The sequence below is a fragment of the Patella vulgata genome, chromosome 1 (assembly GCF_932274485.2).
Source record: "Patella vulgata chromosome 1, xgPatVulg1.2, whole genome shotgun sequence".
Lineage (NCBI taxonomy): Eukaryota > Metazoa > Mollusca > Gastropoda > Patellidae > Patella > Patella vulgata.
Genome location: NC_065879.2, coordinates 92656644 through 92679762, shown reverse-complemented (window position 1 = coordinate 92679762; position 23119 = coordinate 92656644). Strand labels below are relative to the sequence as shown.

The 23119-nt window shown below is 35.2% G+C and overlaps 2 protein-coding genes across 2 annotated transcripts in view; one reads left to right on the top strand and one right to left on the bottom strand.

The window, feature by feature from the left end:
* The window catches only part of LOC126818321 (zinc finger protein 664), a 312810-nt gene that overhangs the window by 118674 nt on the left and 171017 nt on the right, over positions 1-23119 (top strand). The window lies entirely within an intron of this gene.
* Positions 1467-3897, bottom strand: LOC126818514 (zinc finger protein 239). The gene is made up of 2 exons (XM_050545982.1): positions 3790-3897; positions 1467-2669 (listed from the first exon to the last, which is right to left on the bottom strand). The coding sequence occupies exons 1-2, from the start codon at positions 3790-3792 to the stop codon at positions 1614-1616; spliced, it is 1059 nt and encodes a 352-aa protein (XP_050401939.1). The 5' UTR covers positions 3793-3897; the 3' UTR covers positions 1467-1613.

The window sequence follows — 23119 nt, the reverse complement described above, 5'->3', positions numbered from 1 at the left end:
ACACAGTGCATGTAGTTTTTCGTGCCATGGGTACGACCACTCTGATTAAAACACAGATCCTATTTCGTTTCGTTTTTTATAGTTCAAAATTTCATTTCATTTGTCTTTACTACACTAGGATCTGGAAGAGTTGTTATATAACCGGCATTTGGTTGAAATGAGGGATTAGCCAATGAAAGAGTCTATTACCGCGACTTCTTGGCATGCCATGCACGGAATTGTGGGTAAACCACTAGAAACGTCAACGCTGATTGATTAATCAATGTCGGACGTCATAAGCTCAAAAGCTGCTCGTATGACCTCTTACACGACCTATCACTACAACAAGTCAGATCTTCATGTAGTGTAGGCCATCGAAAGTATAAAAAAACGAAACGAAATATAGATCTGTAGTCTAATCAGATTGTATTTGACAAGACACTGTTTCTTGCCAGACCCTCCATCCTTGATCATTGACAAGGGCAAATGGATTCCACGACTAGACACTGTTTCTTGCCAGACCCTCCATCCTTGATCATTGACAAGGGCAAGTGGATTCCACGACTAGACACTGTTCCTTGCTAGTCTCTTGTATCACATTTATACTATTAATCTAAAATCACAACCAGTGTAGAAAACTAATGATGTCAAAACTTTTATACGTCACAGAGAGAGAGAGAGAGAGAAATGGGGTTTAACATCCACTCGACACAGACTAGGTCATTTCAGGACTAACATATGGTTTTTAATTTTATTTCCATAATTCGCTTGCGCGTAGGGGTCTTTAGCAGTGGGAGGAAACCGGAGGACCTGGAGAAAACCCACAAGGTTGGACAGGCAACCCTACTCCTTGTCACGTACAACTGGGGATTCAAAACCACGCCAGTTGACTCAATGACAGACTTCATGATACAGCGCGCACGTGCTAACCACTAAGCCATCCACACCCCCCCCCCCCCACATAAAATAAATATATGTACCTAATCACATGAAATAAAGGTATATATGAACTTGTAATCACATGAAATGAAATGTGGTTTATGGTCCTACTGTTCTGCTCCGAACTGGGCTAATGAAGACGGGCATACGCCATACAGTGTGCTATGAGGGAAATTTTGCCCGGACAGCGGCACTAAGGCCTACTCTTATATCGAATTCCAACTGTCAAGGGATCATTTACGTGCACGCCAATGTGTACACAGGACCTTGGTGTACGAGTTGTACGTCTAACTCTTCAAAAAGTTTATCAACTTGTACATCAAGCGCTCAATGTTCGTGTGTGACCTTTGACATCACGCGTGCAGAAATTCCTAATCGTTGGGCTGTTGATTAGGGGAACCCTTACATTTTTGTCCTGTATACGCTCCATGAGTGTTTTTCGGGGAATCCAGTAATTTTCTAGTAAGATTGAATACCTCTACTTTCCATATATACCAAAATTACCATACTTTTATTGGAAATAACCACCCGATAAATACTTTTCTGGGAACCCATCTTTAATCTTAAATTACATATTAAACTGAATATTAATTACATGAATAAGACTTTATTAATAAACTTTCTTTCAGGTATGAGTTTTCATGTGTTTCTGTAGGCCTCCACCCTGTGAGAATGATTTACTACAAACATCTCATTTATATAATTTTTCCTCCAGAATGAGTTCTGATATGTGTCTGTAGACTACTTTTCTGATTAAATGATTTACTACAAACATCACATTTATAAGGTTTTGCCCCAGTATGAATTCTCATGTGTTTCTGTAGGTTTCCGCCTTCTGTAAATGATTTACTACAAACATCACATTTATAAGGTTTCTCACTTGTATGAATTCTCATGTGCCTATGTAGGTCTCCACCCTGTACGAATGATTTATTACAAATATCACATCTATAAGGTTTTTCGCCAGTATGAATTCTCCTGTGTTTTAGTAGATTACTACTCTGACTAAATGATTGACTACAAACATCACATTTATAAGGTTTTGCACCTGTATGAATTCTCATGTGTTTCTGTAGATGACTACTCCGAGCAAATGATTTATTACAAACATCACATTCATATGGTTTTTCACCAGTATGAATTCTCACATGTGCCTTTAAATTTCCAAGATGTGTGAATGATTTGCTACAAACATCACATTTATAAGGATTTATTCCATTATGAATTCTCATGTGTCTCTGTAGATGACTACTATTGGTAAATGATTTACTACAAACATCACATTTATAAGGTCTTTCTACAGTATCATTTGGCATGTGTCCATTAGCGTTTCGAATAAATGTATTACTACAAACATCAGATTGTGGGCCTACATCACAGTGACAGTCCGTTAACTGTAGGCCTACATCACTACATGTTTTCAACTCACTACCATTACAAGATTCAAACTCTAATTTATGATGTACTTTACAATGTTTTTCTAAATCAATGTCAGATTTAAATTTCTCATCACATAAATTACACTGATGAACTGATTCAATATGTTTAGTTTTCTCTTCTTTAACATGACAATATCCATCTACATCATCAGTTTTCTCTTCTTTAACATGCCAATACCCAACTATATCATCAGTTTTCTCATCTTTAACATGACAATATTCATCTACATCAACAATTTTCTCTTCTTTAACATGTATTATATTGTGTTGTTCTAATTCATCATGTTGATGAAGGGTTTTAACATAAGTTTCCTGTAAGATATAAAAGTTATAACATTATTAGTTTCATTTAATATATAAAAGCTATAACACTATTAGTTTTCTCTAATATATAAAAGTTATAACATCATTAGTTCCCTGTAATATATAAAAGTTATAACATCATTAGTTTCCTGTAATATATAAAAGTTATAACATCATTAGTTTCCTGTAATATATAAAAGTTATAACATCATTAGTTTCCTGTAATATATAAAAGTTATAACATCATTAGTTTTCTGTGAAGTATAAAAGTTATAACATCATTAGTTTCCTGTAATCTATAAAAGTTATAACACCATTAGTTTCCTGTAATATATAAAAGTTATAACATCATTTGTTTCCTGTAATATATAAAAGTTATAACATCATTAGTTTCATGTAATATATAAAAGCTATAACACTATTAGTTTTCTCTAATATATAAAAGTTATAACATCATTAGTTTCCTGTAATATAGAATGTAATTGTTTTTGTGCGGCATGTGTGTTCAAAAGAAAATTATCCCATCCGAGTCGCTAATCAAATAATTAAAACAAAATATTTCAAAAGGTAAAGTTATAAACTTTGCAGAGATTTTACTAGAATGTAAAAGACGGTAACAAAATAAAAGAATACGGATAGTTATGTGTGTGAACGCTCAAACTCAATAAGACTTATAGCTTATTCTTAAACCAAACTTGAATTGTCATAAAGTACCGAAAATCTTTTCAATTTGCTATCTGTCACCCCTTATACGAAATGATATCTCCCGAAGTGTGATGTAATCAGCTTCCATATTGGTTTTTTTATTTGCCAAAAGTTTGTGGGATTTCAATTTTTCAAGAAAGAACTTTTTTATTTGTTGGGATAATTAGTTGTGCAATGGATTTTATTTAACGGGAGCTGATTTGAAACACACAGGTAAGTTTTTAATAACCCAAGTTCAGTAGTTTGTTCATAATCGATGAAATCCGTTTAAGTCATTTACGATGGTTCAGACAGTAATGTTATTGGAGATTGGTCGAAAAAATGCTAAAAATACAAAATAAACATTGTGTATGTATACTGGTCTAAGCTTTCTGTATGTGTGGTTTATTTAGGAGAGATCTGATACAATAAAATCTCATCTTACCATGTTGATTTTTCACTTCTACAATTTGTGTTTATAATTTTATCAGTAACGAATTAACATGACCACCGTTCATCAATAATCACTTCCGCTACATCCTGTTCTCAGGTTGTATCTTGATTCTTGACGTGGATCAACCGAACCCGAATAATTCACAATCCAAAGAGAAAATATTGTTGACCGTGTCATATCACGTATGACAGTTTCTTCTTGCTGCTTGACATCAATTACTGTGTGGGGCAGGTGACAAGTTCCTTGTGGTTGTATTTACCCTCATGTACTCAAGACTAGAATACTGCTTGCCATATTTTCAATATTCAATTAAAATGGCTAAAAATTAGCGATATACCAGTAAATGGAATTATCACCCCTTTGCCTTTTTCATCAAGCCTAGAAATACGAAAACATCCATTGGCCACACACTCAGCAACAAGCCCCAGGAAAAAGTTGCACTGCAATGCCATTCAACCGGACCAATCGACCAGACCAACACAAATGACTTGTTAAATATTTATATAATGTTCATCTATATCCACGGTGCCTGCCTAAAAATGGGAGGTTTGCATATTGTATTTACATGTAAATAGAGTGACTCACAGAATAAACGAAACGAACAAACTATTTTAAGACTAACATAAGTGTGGTGTCTACCACTAACTTTTACCTGGTACCCAACACAAATGACTTGTTAAATATTTATATAATGTTCATCTATATCCAGGGTGCCTGCCTAAAAATGGGAGGTTTGCATATTGTATTTACATGTAAATAGAGTGACTCACAGAATAAACGAAACGAACAAACTATTTTAAGACTAACATAAGTGTGGTGTCTACCACTAACTTTTACCTGGCAAGGAGGAGTAGGGTCAGGGTGGAAAGGAGTGGGGTGATGAGGAGAGAGAGAGAGAGAGAAATGGGGTTTAACGTCCACTCTACACAAACTAGGTCATTTCGGGACTAACACATGGTTTAATTTTATTTCAATAATTCGCTTGCGCGTAGGGCTCTTTAGCAGTGGGAGGAAACCGGAGGACCCAGAGAAAACCCACGAGGTTGGACAGGCGACCCTACTCCTTGCCACGTACAACCGGGGATTCGAAACCACGCCAGTTGACTCAATAACAGACTTTATGGTACAGCGCGCACATGCTAACCAATCAGCCACCCAACCCCCCAGGGTGACGAGGAGTAGGGAGACAAGGAGTTGGGTCGCCTGTCCATCTGCATGGGATTTCTCCTGGTTCTTCAATTTCTTTCCACGTGCAATTTTGAATTATTGAATTAAAACTGTACCATTTGTTATTCCCGAAAATAACCCACTTCTTTCTCTATGGGGGATCACGGTGGCTAAGTGGGTGAGAGACGCTGGCATTGGCCGAGAAAGTTCATCGAGATTTTCCGGCGTGGTTCCCCCTTGTCAGTGATGCAGGACGGAGGGGCTGACAAGGACAGCTGTCTAGTCGTTCTGATGGGACGGAAAACTGAGGTAGGCCGTAGTGCCGCTGTCCGGGCAAAATTTCCCTCATAGCACACTGTATGGCGTATGCCCGTCTTCATTAGCCCAGTTCGGAGCAGAACAGTAGGACGTTAAACCCCATTTCATTTCATTTCATATCTTTCTCTCCAGGAGATTTTCCGAGTACTAATTCAGGCTAACTTTGTGTAACAAGAGCTGGCCTTAACCATAATGATATCATGTTATCAACATGGACCATAGTCAAACCAATTAATGCTACTGACAAACCAATTACAGGACAAATGATTCAGATATATCTTTATTTCGTTTGATTACAGACATAACATGGTTTATATATGGTTAAAATATATCTTTATTTCATGTGATATAGGTTCATATATATCTATATTTCATTTGATTACAGGTTCATGTATATCTATATTTCATGTGATTACAGTACTCATATGGTTAATATATGTTAAAGCTGCCTTTCTATTACTCCTTAATTAAATGAACCTGTCTTTAATATCATGCTTTATGTACTGGACATTCAATTGTGACACTGTACCATGCCAGGCCCATTGACAAGGGGAAACCATTGACTAGATACTGTTCCATGCCAAGCCCACTGACAAGGGGAAACCATGACTAGATACTGTTCTATGCCAGGCCCACTGACAAGGGAAAACCACAACAGAAAATTGCAAGAGTATTCTTGTAAATATAACCAGGCAGGATACGCCCACATTTTGCAAGATATGGATAGAGAACAAGCTAAACAAGCGATTTTTCGTACAATCTAGGGCCATACATGTAATTCTGGAAGTTACGATACGATATGCGCAAATATCGACAGGAACCAAGATCTTTGGGTTATAAAGCTATATTTCAAGTTTCATCAAAACCAGATCAACATTCAGACTTCTAGAGGGTCCACAACCTTGATATACCATATATTTACACTATTTGCAAAACAGGGGCGGACATTTTGTCTGAGAGTTTTGGTCTAATTTTCACAAAATTCTCACTCGGTGGTCATTAGGGTGTAATGGTGAAACATTCAAACTTTTTTTCAATTGGGTCAAAATTGTGACTCCTAGAGGAACCACAAGCTAAAAACGCGATTATTCATACAATCAAGGGCCATAATTCAGGAAGTTACAATCTGATATGCGCGAATATCAAAAGGAACCAAGATCTTTGGGTTATAAACATGTGTTTCAAGTTTCATCAAAATCCGATCAAAACTGTGTTTAGAGTGTCCACAAGCTTGATATACCATATATACACTATTTGAATATGAGGGGTGGCCATTTTGTCCAGCAGTTTTGGTCCGATTTTCACGAAATTCAAACTTAAACATAATTACAGTGTAACGGTGATATAGTCTAACGTTTTTTTAAATCGGATAATAATTGTTACCACTAGAGGGACCACAAGCTAAAAAGGCGATTTTTCAAACAATCAGGGGCCATAATTCAGGAAGTTACGATCCTATATATGTGCAAATATCGACAGGAACGAAGATCTTTGGGTTATAAACATGCATTTCAAGTTTCATCACACTCAGAAGAAAATTGTGACCTCTAGAGTGTCCATAAGCTAAAACGTGATTTTTCGTACAATCAGGGGCCATAATCCATGAAGTTATGGTCTGATATATGCCAATAGCGAAAAGAACTAAGGTCTTTGGAAGATAGACCTATATTTTAAGTTTTGTCAAAATTGAATAAATATTGTGGACGTCCGGACAGACAGGGCAACGACAATACATGTATACGTCCACATAAAAATGTGGGCGTATAAAAATGCATTCTCAAAGTGAATGGTTTGTAGAATCTAAGAAAAGGGTTTTTAAATAGGAGTTAGTAACACACTGATTGCGAGTTTACCGATGCTTTTAAAATTGTTTCCATTAAAAACTTTCAATAGTCAATACCCTTTTCACTTACATTTACTGTTAAATTTATTGAAAGGTGATAGTATTTTGATTTACTCCCAAAGCTGTTCCAGAGATTTTTGTCATATGATGAATATGTCATAGGAGGTTATAGGTTATAAAGAACATAGAGGAAGGAGGTTATAGGTTATAAAGAACATAGAGGAAAGAGGTTATAGGTTATAAAGAACATAGAGGAAGGAAGGAGGTTATAGGTTATAAAGAAAATAGAGGAAGGAGGTTATAGATTATAAAGAACATAGAGGAAGGAAGGAGGTTATAGGTTATAAAGAACATAGAGGAAGGAGGTTATAGGTTATAAAGAACATTGAGAAAGGAGGTTATAGGTTATAAAGAACATTGAGAAAGGAGGTTATAGGTTATAAAGAACATAGAGGAAGGAGGTTATAGGTTATAAAGAACATTGAGGAAGGAGGTTATAGGTTATAAAGAACATTGAGGAAGGAGGTTATAGGTTATAAAGAAATGAAATGGGGTTTAACGTTCTACTGTTCTGCTCCTATGCTGGGCTTATGAAGACGGGCATACGCCATACAGTGTGCTATGAGGGAAATTTTGCCCAGGCAACTCTTTATATCGAATTCCAACTGCCAAGGGATCTTTTACGTGCATGTTGACATTTTTTCTGAGTATGTCTCATAGTATGGCATGACATTATTTGAAAGGTACATGTAGTTACTTTCAGGTATGAGTTTTCCTGTGCTTCAGTAGGGTTCCATCCTGTCTGAATGATTTACAACAAACATCACATTTATAAGGCTTCTCGCCAGTATGAATTCTCATGTGTTTCTGTAAAACATAGCAACGACTAAATAACTTATCACAAACATCACATTTATATGGCTTTTCACCAGTATGAATTCTCTTGTGAACCTGTAGATGACCCCTTTCAGTGAATGTTTTACTACAAACATCACACTTATAAGGTTTTTCACCTGTATGAATTTTCATGTGATTTTGTAAATGATTATTCCAGGTGAATGATTTACTACAAACATCACATTTATATGTTTTTTTCCTAGTATGAATTTTCATGTGTTTTAGTAGGCTTCCACCCTCTATGAATGATTTACTACAAAGATCACATTTATATGTTTTTTTCCTAGTATGAATTTTCATGTGTTTTAGTAGGCTTCCACCCTCTATGAATGATTTACTACAAAGATCACATTTATATGGTTTTTTCCTAGTATGAATTTTCATGTGCTTTAGTAGGCTTCCACCCTCTATGAATGATTTACTACAAAGATCACATTTATATGGTTTTTTCCTAGTATGAATTTTCATGTGTTTTAGTAGGCTTCCACCCTCTATGAATGATTTACTACAAAGATCACATTTATAAGGTTCCTCACCACTACAAGTTCTCATATGATTATGTAGATCACCATTCTGACGAAATGATTTACTACAAACATCACATTTATAAGGTTTTTCACCAGTATGAATTCTCATGTGTCTTTGTAGGCTTCCGGACTGGTTGAATGATCTACTACAAACATCACATTCATATGGCTTCTCGCCAGAATGATTTCTCATGTGTCTATCCAGACTAATATTATGACTAAATGATTTACCACAAACATCACATTGATAAGGTTTCGCGCCAGTATGAATTCTCATGTGTGTCTGTAGACTACTACGAGCAATTGATTTCCTACAAACATCGCATTTATATGGCTTTTCACCTGCATGATTTTTGATGTGTCTCTGTTGGGTTACACACTGTGAAAATGATTTACCTGCATGATTTTTGATGTGTCTCTGTTGGGTTGCACGCTGTGAAAATGATTTACCACAAACATCACATATATAAGGTTTTTCACCTGTATGAATTCTCATGTGGGTGTGTAAACTACTACTATGAGCCAATGATTTACTACAAACATCACATTTATATGGCTTCTCACCAGTATGGCTTCTCATGTGTTTATGTAGGCCTCCACTCTGTTTGAATGATTTACTACAAATATCACATTGATATGATTTCCCTCCAGTATGAAACCTTAGATGTGATCGAAGAGTTCCTTTCTCTGTGAATGATTTATTACAAACATCAGATTTATAAGGTGTTTTTCCAGTATGAGTTTCCATGTGATTTTGTAGGTTTCCATGGTGTGTGAATGATTTATTACAAACATCAGATTTATAAGGTTTCTTTCTTGTATGAATTCTCATGTGCTTGTTTAGATTACTACTAGTGGTAAATGATTTACTACAAACATCACATTTATGAAGTTTTGCTTTAGTATGAATTCTTATGTGTGACTGTAGACTACTACCATCAGCAAATGATTTATTACAAACATCACATTTATAAGGTTTTGCTCTAGTATGATTCTGCATGCATCTTTGTTGATTACCATTTTTATTACAAACATCACATTGTAGGTTTACATGACTGTGACAGTCTGTTAACTGCAGGCCTATATCACTACATGTTTTCAACTCACTATCATTACAAGATTTTAACTCTATTTTATGATGAATTTCACAATGTTCCTCTAAATCAGTGTCAGATTTAAAGTTCTCATCACATAAATTACACTGATGAACTGTTTCAGTATCATCAGTTTTCACTTCTTTAACATGACAATATTCATCTACATCATCTGTTTTCTCTTCTTTAACATGACAATATTCATCTACATCATCTGTTTGCTCTTCTTTAACATGACAATATTCATCTACATCATCTGTTTTCTCTTCTTTAACATGACAATATTCATCTACATCATCTGTTTGCTCTTCTTTAACATGACAATATTCATCTACATCATCTGTTTTCTCTTCTTTAACATGACAATATTCATCTACATCATCTGTTTGCTCTTCTTTAACATGACAATATTCATCTACATCATCTGTTTTCTCTTCTTTAACATGACAATATTCATCTACATCATCTGTTTGCTCTTCTTTAACATGTATTTTATTGTGTTGTTTTAAATCATCATGTTGTTGAAAAATCTCATTACATACAAAACACTGATGAAATGTTCTAACATCATTAGTTTCCTGTAATATATAAATGTTACAACATCATTAGTATCCTGTAATATATAAAAGTTATAACATCATTAGTTTCCTGTAATATATAAAAGTTATAACATCATTAGTTTCCTGTAATATATAAAATTATAACATCATCAGTTTTCTGTAATATATAAATGATATAACATCATTAGTATCCTGTAATATATGAAAGTATAACATCATTAGTTTCCTGTAATATATATATATATGTCATTAGCGTCTTGTAATATATCCATCCGTTTTTATATATGTATATCTAGAAATATTAGCACAACCATAAAGCTGCACTACTTTGTTTCACGGTAAACGATGAAAAGATAAAAGATATGCCGACACAAACTGATTTCAACACTGGTTTAATAACATTTTAAATTACTTTTCGTCCGTCTTGGGACTATTCATAAATAATGTCATTGTATAAAGATGCACAGTATAGTATATTCATAAATATTTACATAGTGATACTGTGGTTTTAATTGTCTATAGTTACCATTGTCTATGGTTACAAAGTATATCGTTAACTAATAGAAAACATGTACACACGTCTGTTAATCGGTAGTATATGGGTTCAATTTAGGATCAATGAGTGGAAGATAATCATGGGATATATATAAATTTCACCTACACGTTATATTTATAAAATAAAAGTCTGGTTTTATCCAGACACTCTATAATACAGCCTGTGACACCAGTCTCCATTTCCAGAAAAAGACTGATGGGTTTAAGTTGTTTGAAAATGTATCACGTATATTGAGTTAGTTGCTCAGTCCTAAGGTAGAGGATTTTAAGGGTTTTTAACACAAAATTTAAACAGTTTTATTCTCCAAAATATTACCAACGTAATTTTCTAAAGCTGCTGTAACAACGAAACAGCTAAATATTAATGCTATTCAGAATCTTTAACAATAGATTTTTTTTATGGCTTTAAAGAAGCTAAATCGCTTATATTTGGGACCTAGAAATTGTAATAATTATAATAATGTAATATGAATGTAAGCTATATAAATAGATTTACATTCAATCGTTTCTGTTATACTAATTTCAGATCCATTATGTTCGACGAAATACGTCAGAAGTCTCAATCGAATGGCAATCTCTAGCGTCTGGTTATTCCAGTCTACACTGATAGTAGGCCTATTTATTGCGCATGCTCTCCAGATAAGAATATGTGGAATATGTTTAGCCTCATTCTTCGAGTCCCTTGTTACAAATAGCACCGAAACGCATTATGGTACACGATTCATATACCAATGGTGAAATGTTTATTTTGTACTAAATCTTTTCCCAGTAAGATCACAACATCAATGTTGATTTAAATTGACAAATAATTCATGTTTTCAATGTCAAAGACTTTGGATGATAATGAGTTAGAGACTTAGTTACTTTAATAGTTGATAGATTTGTTGAAAATTTCACGTCCGATGGCTATTTATATTTAGAGTACCAGTATTCTCATGCTCCTTGTTTAGCTAATCCAGCAAGTAAGAGAGAGAGAGAGAGCGAGCAAGAAATGGGGTTTAACGTCCACTCGACACAAACTAGGTCATTTCGGGACTAACATATCGTTTAATTTTATTTCAATAATTTTCTTGCGCGTAGGGGTCTTTAGCAGTGGGAGGAAACCAGAGGACCCGGAGAAAAGCCTCGAGATTGGACAGGCGACCCTACTCCATGTCACGTACAACCGGGGATTCGAAACCACGCCAGTTGACTCAATGACAGACTTTATGATTCAGCGCGCACGCTAGCCATTCAGCCATCCAACCCCCCCAGCAACTAACATCTGAAATGAAATGGGGTTTAACGTCCTACTGTTCTGCTCCGAACTGGGCTAATGAAGACGGCCATACGCCATACAGTGTGCTATGAGGGAAATTTTGCCCGGACAGCGGCACTACGGCCTACTCTTATATCGAATTCCAACTGTCAAGGGATCTTTTACGTGCATGCCAATGTGTACACGGGACCTCGGTTTTTCGTCCCATCCGAACGACTAGACAGCTGTCCTTGTCAGGCCCTCCGTCCTGCATCACTGACAAGGGGGAACCACGCTGGAAAATCTGGATGAACTTTCTAGGCCAATGCAGGCATGGTATACAGTATTTGGGTAGAGTGTCAATTTGTTTCACATTTTTATTTTGCTTAGAAATGTTGAGTTTGGACGCAAGAGACAAACTCAGTAATGCTTTATCAAATGTTTTTAATCTAAACAAAACTTAGTCATACTTTTAGTGCGTATACTTTCTTTTGGACATCAGTATAGTTTACTTCTTTCAGCGGACAGCAAAATTCACAATTTTCAGTTATCTGCACTGCCAACACATTAAACTTACATATCGTATCCATCTCTATGTTTCGAAAAATCTTTTTTGCTGTCTATTTTAAGAGATTTCACAAAAATCTTCGCCTACAACCAACAAAACATAGTGAAACAGGAAATGACCTATATTGGCGAAAATCGAAATCTGGCATGATGCACATTACAAACAAAATTTTTTAAACTAAACGGAATCATGAGACTATAATTTAAAGGCGATAATTTTAAATTTATTTTTAGTGATGGTCCGATTATTGGTTTCACAATTCAGTAGCCTAATCGGCCGATGAGTGGCCTATCAGAAGAAATTTTACCAATATTTGCATAGCCGATATCTGTTCAAAATGACTCGGCAGCCAAATATCTTTTCATAAAATATTATTCAAATTGTGAACAAAGCATCCTCTCTAGTCTCTTACTTAAAATGGCACTCGGCCCTTTTATTTTAGTTGCCGTGTGTGTGATACAAGACGCGATGCTTTATTATATATATTTTCAACTCTATAGATAGAAAAAGCCGGAAAATGTCACGTGACATTGACAAGACAGAAGGTATCATAATCAACCGGTAGCGATGAAACATTCTACGAACACCGACAAATTTAAGGATTTATATTGTAATGAACATTTAATAACATTTTATAAATAATAATCTCAATCATACCGCCAATGCTATAATTTACCACGGCAACGGCAAAACTGTCGTAAAAAGAAAAAGCTGAAGCAAACACAGACTGCCACAGTAATAAAAATAGCCCAAATTGTACACGTATCAAAAAGTTATGCCTTTTATATACGTGCAGACGCATGAAATGCATTGGTAATAACTTTTCAATATCATACAGTCGTTCAGGGGCGACTGGGCTTGGGATTAGGTCAATAATTCAGAAATGCAAGATTTAGTTGTAAATAGTGTCCCAAGCCTACCCTTATAGTTCATTTTTTTCATAAGAATGCTCACTTTCTAAAATATAGCTTTTATTATAGAAGGTTATGGTAGAGCCGTGGTAAATTTGATGAATCAATTTTAGTTATGGTTCAACAGCTTTGAATTCACCTGAGATGAGGTCGGGACTGAAAGTCGGCATGATGCCGACCTGCGGTACTAGTTAACAAGATTAATCCGTGTTATACTAATTACTCTGTTTCATCAAATGTTGTTTGGAAGTCAATAAAATTAACACCATTTGAAAGCCAGAAATTTCACCATATTTCCAGTATAATTTTGAACAATATACACAAATAAATAAAAAAAACTACAAGCTGTTGAAAAGATGCTACATTTGGACAATTTAGAGATTTTCCACTCAGATAACTGGGTGGCTGCTGGTACCTATTGACATGATAGCAACCGTTGGGAACAGGAATAACTAAAGATCGAAAGGAAAACAAATTTTGATGACTTTATTACGGTACTCCAAGAAAACTCTGTAAATTTTATACTTATGACAGTACCACCAAACCCAATTAGAACCAGATTAATCGACACGGAAAATCATTGCAGGGGCCGTTGGTCTATCTACAGATATACAAATTGCACGTTCAGTGACGGAAAATGACAACAGTATTTGTTAAAATTGAAGAAAGGCAGCCGTGCCTTGTCGGCTAATTTTAGCCACAGCATTTATAAATTTTTGGTGCCGATGTAGAAGAATCCTAATTTCAAGCACTGTTTATGATTTAGGCCTACTAATTAATCATGCAGAAAATAATTATTAAGTTCTCAATGGACTTTGTGTATTTTCAACTACGTGTGAAGAGCAACCTAATTATTCCTTCAATAAACATCGTCTTCTATCCCAATATAAAATCTCTACAGTACATACGCATCCATAGAAATATTGTACAAAAATGCACTTTGTTTCGCGTAAAACAGGGGTCCTCAAATTGTAATGTGGAGGATATGACGTCAAAATAAGGTAAAACTATCCCAACATGGCGACCGAAAGAATGTTGGCAAATGTGATATCGGATACACCTGTTTCACTGAACAACTTTTGTTTGTCAGTAAGTGTTATTGTTGTTCAGAGGTGGATCACACAATAAGGTAGGACATGCATTTAGAATTTATCGACTGACGCGTCTTTCAGGTCGTGGCTATTTGATGAGCCAACAATTTAGTGGGACTTCGCTCCAAATTTAAATTAAGACTGCTTCAGGAATCTTGCGGTTACAGTGAACGAAACCTCAAGACACTCTGGAGTAGAGTAGTCACTGAAAGCGTGTAAATTCGCTGTAGTGAGTTCAAGTTTTAAAAGAGCAAATTTTGACTGCTAAGACACCCTAATCATATAATAAAATCCTATTTACCATGTCGATTAGCGCCCCTCTGTGTCACTTATTCACACCAAAACATTTCAACAATTAACCTAATATGGCCTCCGGGGGGATCACATTTCAAGGTTGTATTATGATTATAGACGTGGATCAAACCAACACGAACAATTCATGTTCATATGCAAACTCGCATATCAGTATATTTTATGGGCAAAAAACGTGAAAATCAACAGCTATTTCCTTATGAAACAAAAAGTGTAGAATTGTTTTCGAGTTCATTCTGTAAATGTGTATTAGCTGATTTCTTCATTAACAACCTGTCGAAAAAACATGCATATTGAGTAACTCCTTTGACAGCTGGAATTCAATTGTTGTTCATTGTCCAGACACAATTTCCATCATAGCACACTGCATGTACTAGCGACCGGGTAGTGTTGAATACCACCAAGATTCATCAAAAAACGTCCAGTTTGTGCTACCGTGTAGTTTAGTTTGGTTTAGTTTAATATTGGTAGTCTAGTTTACAATCTAATTAAAATATAGAACTATATAGATGTAAAGTAGCGGAATCTGCCGAGGTTTGCCGAGTGTACAGGTATGGTGGGAGTTCACGTTCTATGACTTCAGGTACCAAGCAAGCGACATCACTCGGCAAACCTCGGCAGATTCCGTTACTCTACATCTAGACTCTGCTGTATGACGGTAAGAGATATGTACCTACGCCTATACAATTGAGATGGGACACCGGTTTACTTATTACGAAAACATTCCGCTTTTAAAAAGAAGTTATCAAAATTGCGTCGTTCGGAGCGTGTTTAGAATTTTCAGTGTAAAGTTGTCCTTGTTTGAAGAAAATTGGATAAACTTGAAAGAAAAACAGCTTCAGACTTTGAAATATTTGTATGATAAAACATTCTTCATAGGCGTCGTCATGGGCAACGCCGTTGGTAATTCGGGAACTTGAAAGTGGTTCCAAAGGCGGACTTCGTCATATAGCCGAGGCTAGATGTAGGGTACTGGAATCTGCTGAGGTTTGCCGAATGCAAGCGACATTTGACCCCATTACGTCAGTCATTCGATTAACCAATTAGCGACCGCCATGCTTTTTAAAATCTACTTTTGCTTTGTTTTGATTTCTGTCGCTGGTAATGTCTACCCACAGTTCCGCGCAAAAAAGGTCAAACGCTCGATTCGACAGACCATTTGATTGGCTGACCACTCATTTCAAGCAGAACACGAGTTAAATAACAAGTCTTCCAGGGCCCTTATTCACGAAAACTTAGACTAAGATACAATCGAAATTTTAAGAAATATTGCAATTCGATTGGCTGACCAATATGCAAATTGGATATATGCAAATTGTTTTTACTAGTCAGCCAATCGAATTGCAGTATTTCTTTAAAATTTCGATTGTATCTTAGTTTAAGTTTTCGTGAATAAGGGCCCAGATCCAAGTGTAGTAAAGACAAGTAAAAACGAAATTTTGAACTATAAAAAACGAAACGAAATTGGATCTGTTTTAACCAGATTGTCTAGTTTGTGACGATTTAGTTTCATAAACTAGAGAGAGAGGGGGAGAGATGGGGAGAGAGAGAGAGAGAGGGGGAGAGAGAGAGAGAGAGAGAGAGAGAGAGAGAGAGAGAGAGAGGGGAGGGGGGAGAGAGAGAGGGGGGAGAGAGAGGGGGAGGGAGAGAGAGAGAGAGAGGGGGAGAGAGAGGGGGAGAGAGAGAGGTCTGACCTGGTTGCGATCCTGTAAAAAGGAGTAAGGTGGCCTGCTGTCCTCCAGGTCTGCTAAAGAACCATACCCACAGTTGAATGACCGAAATGAAACGGCTAAAGAAACTATAACAATCCACATTTAGTTTGAACATGGATCCACAGTTGAATGATTAAAATGAAACTGTAGTCTATGTTAGTCCCGATATAACCTAGTTTGTGTCAAGTAGCTGTTAAACCCATCTGACTTCTCTGTCTCAAGGATATTTGACGTCTCTGTGACATTCAGGCCAACCACAATGTAACAAGAGTTGTAGACCATCAACTTCTGTGACATGTTGATAACATGCCCCACCAATTACTGCTACTGTATCATAGTCAAACCAATTAATGCTACTGACACTATATCATAGTCAACCCAATTAATGCTACAGACACTGTATCAGTCATAATAACAGATATAATGGTTCATATATAACTTTATTTCATATGATTACAGGTTCATATATATCTTTATTTCATGTGATTACATATATTTCATGTGATTACAGGTTCATATACATCTATATTTCATGTGATTACAGGTTCATATATATCTATATTTCATGTGATTACAGGTTCATATATATCTATATTTCATGTGATTACAGGACTTATATATCATATGATTACAGGATGTCATATACAGTACAGTACTAATATTACAGGTCTAATATGGTTCATATATTACAGGTCTAATATGGTTCTGATGGTTCATGTATACGGTGTTAAAGTTGTCTTAATTAAATCAACTTGTCCTTCATAGAGAAAAGAGAGAGAAATGGGGTTTAACGTCCACTCGACACAAACTAGGTCATTTTGGGACTAACACATGGTTCAATTTTATTTCAATCATTCGCTTGAACGTAGGGGTCTTTAGCAGTGGGAGGAAACCGGAGGACCCAGAGAAAATCCATGAGGTTGTACAGGCGACCCTACTCCTTGTTACGTACAACCGGAGAATCGAAACCCCGCCAGTTGACTCAATGACAGATCGTATGATACAGCGCGCGCATGCTAACCATTCGGCCATCCAACCCCGGCCCCGTCCTTCATATCATGTAGTGTACTATAAGATTGTTATACACCATGTAGTGTACTGTTAGATGACCATACACCGTGCAGTGTACTATAAGATGGCCATACACCATGCAGTGTACTATAAGATGGCCATACACCGTGCAGTGTACTATAAGATGACCATACACCATGCAGTGTACTATAAGATGGCCATACACCGTGCAGTGTACTATAAGATGACCATACACCATGCAGTGTACTATAAGATGACGATACACCATGTAGTGTACTATAACATGACCATACACCATGTAGTGTACTATAACATGACCATACACCATGCAGTGTACTATAAGATGACCATACACCATGCAGTGTACTATAAGATGACGATACACCATGTAGTGTACTATAACATGACCATACACCATGTAGTGTACAGCGCCAGTTAAACAAAGCGTTTTTGTGGTACAGACTTGAAACTTTGGAGATGTCTGCTACATAGACTTAACCTAATGTAGCTGAATTTTGGTGGTAATCTAAATAAAATTGTGGAAGTTATTCGATTTTTATTGATGAATGTTTTTTTTTGTGTCACCCGGTATATCTATATTTTATGAGTTATGTACACTAGTAGTATCAGTAAATGGTTTACTACAAACATCACATTTATAAGGTTTCACGCCTGTGTGAGTTTTCATGTGATTCTGTAGATTATCATATTAGTGAAAGATTTATTACAAACATTAAATTTATCGTTATTTCTTCAGTATGAATTTTCATGAGGTTTATGTGTTCTCATGTGTATCTGTAGGCTACTATTCGCTATGAATGATTTACTACAAACATCACATGTATAAGGTTTTTTACCATTATGAATTCTTATATGTCTCTTTAGAGTATCACAGTGTGGAAATGATTTACCACAAACATCACATTTATAAGGTTTTGCTCTTGTATGAATCCTCATGTGTATTTTTAAATTACTACTAGTATTAGACGATTTACTACAAACATCGCATTTATATGGTTTTTCACCTGTATGGCTTCTCATGTGTGCCTTTAAACTACTACTCTGTGTAAATGATTTATTACAAACATCACATTTATAAGGTCTCTCGCCAGTATGACTTTTCATGTGTTCCCGTAAAGTACCACCACGAGCAAATGATTTATTACAAACATCACATTTATAAGGTTTCACGCCTGTGTGAGTTTTAAGGTGTTTCTTTAGATTATCATTATTGGAGAAAGATTTATTACAAATATCACATTTATATGGTTTTATTCCAGTATGAATTTTCATATGTCTCTTTAGAGTATCACAGTGTGGAAATGATTTACTACAAACATCACAATTGTACCTGCGTCTTTTTCCGTCATTTTTATCTCAGAAAGTGTTGTACGTCTAACTCTTCATAAAGTTTATCAACTTGTACGTCAAGCGCTCAATGTTCGCGTGTGACCTTTGACATCACGCGTGCAGAAATTCCTAATCGTTGGGCTGTTGATTAGGGGAACCTTTACATTTTTGTCCTGTATACGCTCCATGAGTGTTTTTCGGGGAATCCAGTATATTTCTCGTAAGATTGGATATCGCTACCTTCCATATATACCAAAATTACCATACTTTTATTGGAAATAACCACCCGATAAATACTTTTACGGGATCCCATCTTTAAAGTCAAATACGAAACTAAAATAAGTAAACAATCTTACAGCTTCTATCCAATCTTTCTACATGACATTTAATTTTTTCGGAAATAAAGTATATATTGAACGTGGATTGCTGAATCCTCATTTCAATTGAGACACTGCTAAAATAAGTATCGGGGAGAAAATATACCTTCCTAGCAATTTATACTGCTTCTTTATTTTCTATAGATTTCTAGATTGTCATGGATATGATTAAATCGACTGATGGTCAATATATTACTTCATTAGTTGTTACCTCACCCTCTGATAAGCACACTAATTATCTTATATGAAACAATACTGACAAAAAACCCTCCAGAATGAGGAACACATGGATATTTTTAAAAATCATGCTACATGTATCTGTAACTGAAATGGTAATTGCAAATATATTTGACACATTAATTCTTTCTGTAGGCTTGGCGTACATATTCAATTTTGATAAATTACATTAATTGATAATTTCTATATTAAAGGAGCTAAATCACTAATATTTGGGACCTGTTTTTACTGTAATTTCTAATCAGTTATGTTCGGCGAAATACGCCAGAAGTCTCATATGAATGGCAATCTTTAGCGTCTGGTTTTTCCAGTCTACACCGATGGTATTTATTGCGCATTCTCTCCAGATATGAATATAGCGTCACCATTTGACATGACTTGTGGAATATGTCTATCCCTGTTCTTTGAGTCCCTTGTACCAATAGTAAAATGTTTATTTTGTCTTGAATATTGGATATCAGAAGCCCATCTTTTCCCTGTAAGATCACAAGACTGAAGACCAATGTTGATTTGAATTGACAAATAATTCGTGTTTTCAATGTCGAAGATTTTTGATGATATTGAGTTAGAGACTTAGCTACTTTAATTACCCATCTTTGGAAATCTACGACCAAATCATGATTTCTACTAGCGATGCTAAACGCCGCTAGGAGCGCTGGCTGTACTATTTACAGACATCACAAAAAGTTGACCGAGAAAAGTATACGTCGTGTTACGCCTTGTCATGAATATTCAAAGTGTCAAACATTGACCACGTGATGTTTACCATCGAGAAAAATAGATGAACTTGCTGTCGAGTAGGATTTTGAGAAGCTGAGGTAAGATTTTCTGATATTTTTCATGAATTGAAAATTTGAAGTTGAGAGAAATTTTCGAAAAAGGCCCTCGACGCTCAAGATTTTGGTATATTTGGAAAGCCCAATTCATTAACTACTTAGTTTGACCATTTGTTAAGTCCGTATCCCCCGTAGGAATTCGTAAAATGGCTGAAATTGAACCATGTGGAATTAAAGGGAGGTAACTCGTGGTTGATCAGGGTTCAGACCATAATTACCCCCCCCCCCCCCCAGACTTCAGTGTAAAAAAAATGATGTTAGATTTGGACAGGGTTTTTTATTATATTGAATGTTACTAAAGCTACCAACCAAACTTTAGCCAGACATTTCACTAACAAAGGATAAAAATTGTGAATGTTGTTGACCACCTTGGATTTTTTTTTCAGGAACTGTAGCTGAAGAAGTAAGCTACATAATATATACTCATCCAAATCCAAACCTAGCCAAAGGCGATCCCTGATATTACTTGGTACAACATAAAATAGACAAATGATGATGATATATAGGCCTACTCATACAATTTGCATGAGGACTATAAAAAGGGGGGCTTGAAACTGACTGTTTCTCAGCATTCTCAAGAAAGTCCATAATTATTATAAATTTGGTATGAATCATAGAAGTTAGTTTAATTTATTGTTTGAAATCAGTGTTAGTAATCTTATTTTTGTTATTTCAATATTTGTGATAATATTTATTTTATTTTTAACATTTTCTACCTGAAAGAAGTGGCCTGATGCGTCAAATGTTTTTGTTTATTTTGAAAAATATCGCATATGAATAATGTGATTATTTTATATTGTTATTATTGTTTGTTTTTGTAAGATACATGTATTAGAAATCTTATATTTGTTGATAAATGTGATAATGGTTTCTTTTTTTTTATCATTTATTTTAAACCGGTGGGTGAACATTTTTAATTTCATATTAAAAAGTAACAGATATGAATTTTGATCTTATTGTGATTTTGTTTTTAATATTTTTATATTTTTATGACATAGATAATGTCTCGGCAAGATGTATCACCATCTGAATGTTTATATTGTTTTTATTTTCATGGGATAATGTCTCAACAAGAAAGCTAGACTTCTACCACTGATATTATAATATAGTATATCGTAATGCACATGTATCACAAATTAATTTTTTTAATACTCTTTCATGTAGATCATATCTTACTTTTTATAAGCTTACCTTTTAATTTGGACTCTTTTAAGATATTCAAATGTTTTAATTATGTCTATTAATTATGTCTGTTTTTATTTGAAATTGTAGTAATGTTGATCACAAAAATATAGCTGTTATATAAATCATAGTTTAATTGTTAATTTTCATTCCTGAAACAAACAATTTCAAATTGATGTACATGGCAGCTTCTAAACAACTAAAGCAGTTGGCGTGGCAAAGGCGGCAAATCTGCCAAAAGCTTACAGGTTTATTTCTCATTTTGCCACACACTTTCATGATTTTTAAAAATATCCACAGTATACGTTAGTATAACCGGTTTATAATTGTTGTATGACTGTGAATGGCCAGGGGTCAATGGCCTCGGAACCAGTAGGTGCCCAATTACATACATAAACTTGTTTCTCTTCGACATTGACATCATACAGTCAAAAATTGTGATTTAAGGTGTTGTCATGCAAAAAATAAATAACAGAACAGACTGAAAACACTTTTATGTGTGCTTATTCATTAAAAAATAAGCCTCTGTATTAATGTCAAAGCGCTACAATTTAAGTACACACAAATTTGAAAAAATGTTTGCTGTGATTTGTGCGAAATCGGCACGGATCCCAACTTTGAACCTCTGTAACATAAAAAGTATATACTAGAATATTATAGCGACAATTTGGCTTTATCAAGTACATCTAGATCTTTAATTAGTGCAATTTTCATAGACCTATCTTGTATAGTTACTGAGATATTGGCTTCGGTCACTTTTTTGCGGTTTTTAAAAAAAGCCGTTTTTTAGCGCCTCTGGTTTGCCTTCTTTAAAACGCTATAACTTTTTTAATTTTCAATATTTTTTCGAAATTTTTTCAGATTATTCATTCTAGATAGTTCACAATTGCAGTATCGTTGTCATTTTTGAGTCAATGGTTGTATCTGAAAACCCGTTGGCAATGCTATTTCTACTGCATTTTTACACTACCCTACTGTATTGCAACTCCGAGGGGGTTGACGGGTCTGACAATAATTCAATTTTAAGCGTTTGTTATTGTTGTAAAAATGAAATGAAATGAAATGGAGTTTAACGTCCTACTTTTCTGCTCCTAACCTGGGCTAATGAAGACGGGCATTGTTATTGTTGTAGGGTGGATTTGATACAATAAAATCTTATCTTACCATGGCGACTATTCATTCCTGTGAACCCGTATGTGGCTGAATTCAGGTAATTAATAGGCCTACGGTTATAATTCTATTGTTTGAGTGATAAATAAACCTGAAAAAGTCGTGAAACTATTCTTTAGTGAAAACTTGACATGACCACCGTTCATCCAAAATCCGTTCCGGTACATCATATTTTCAGGTTGTATCTTGATTGTCGACGCGGATTAACTGAACCGGAATAATTCAGAGTTCAAGTGCTACATGTATCTGACATGTAGCTACATTTAGTTCAATACGAAAATAGTGATGACAGAGTTATTTAGGTCAGTTTCTTCCTACTGCTAAACATCTATTGTTGTTAACTTG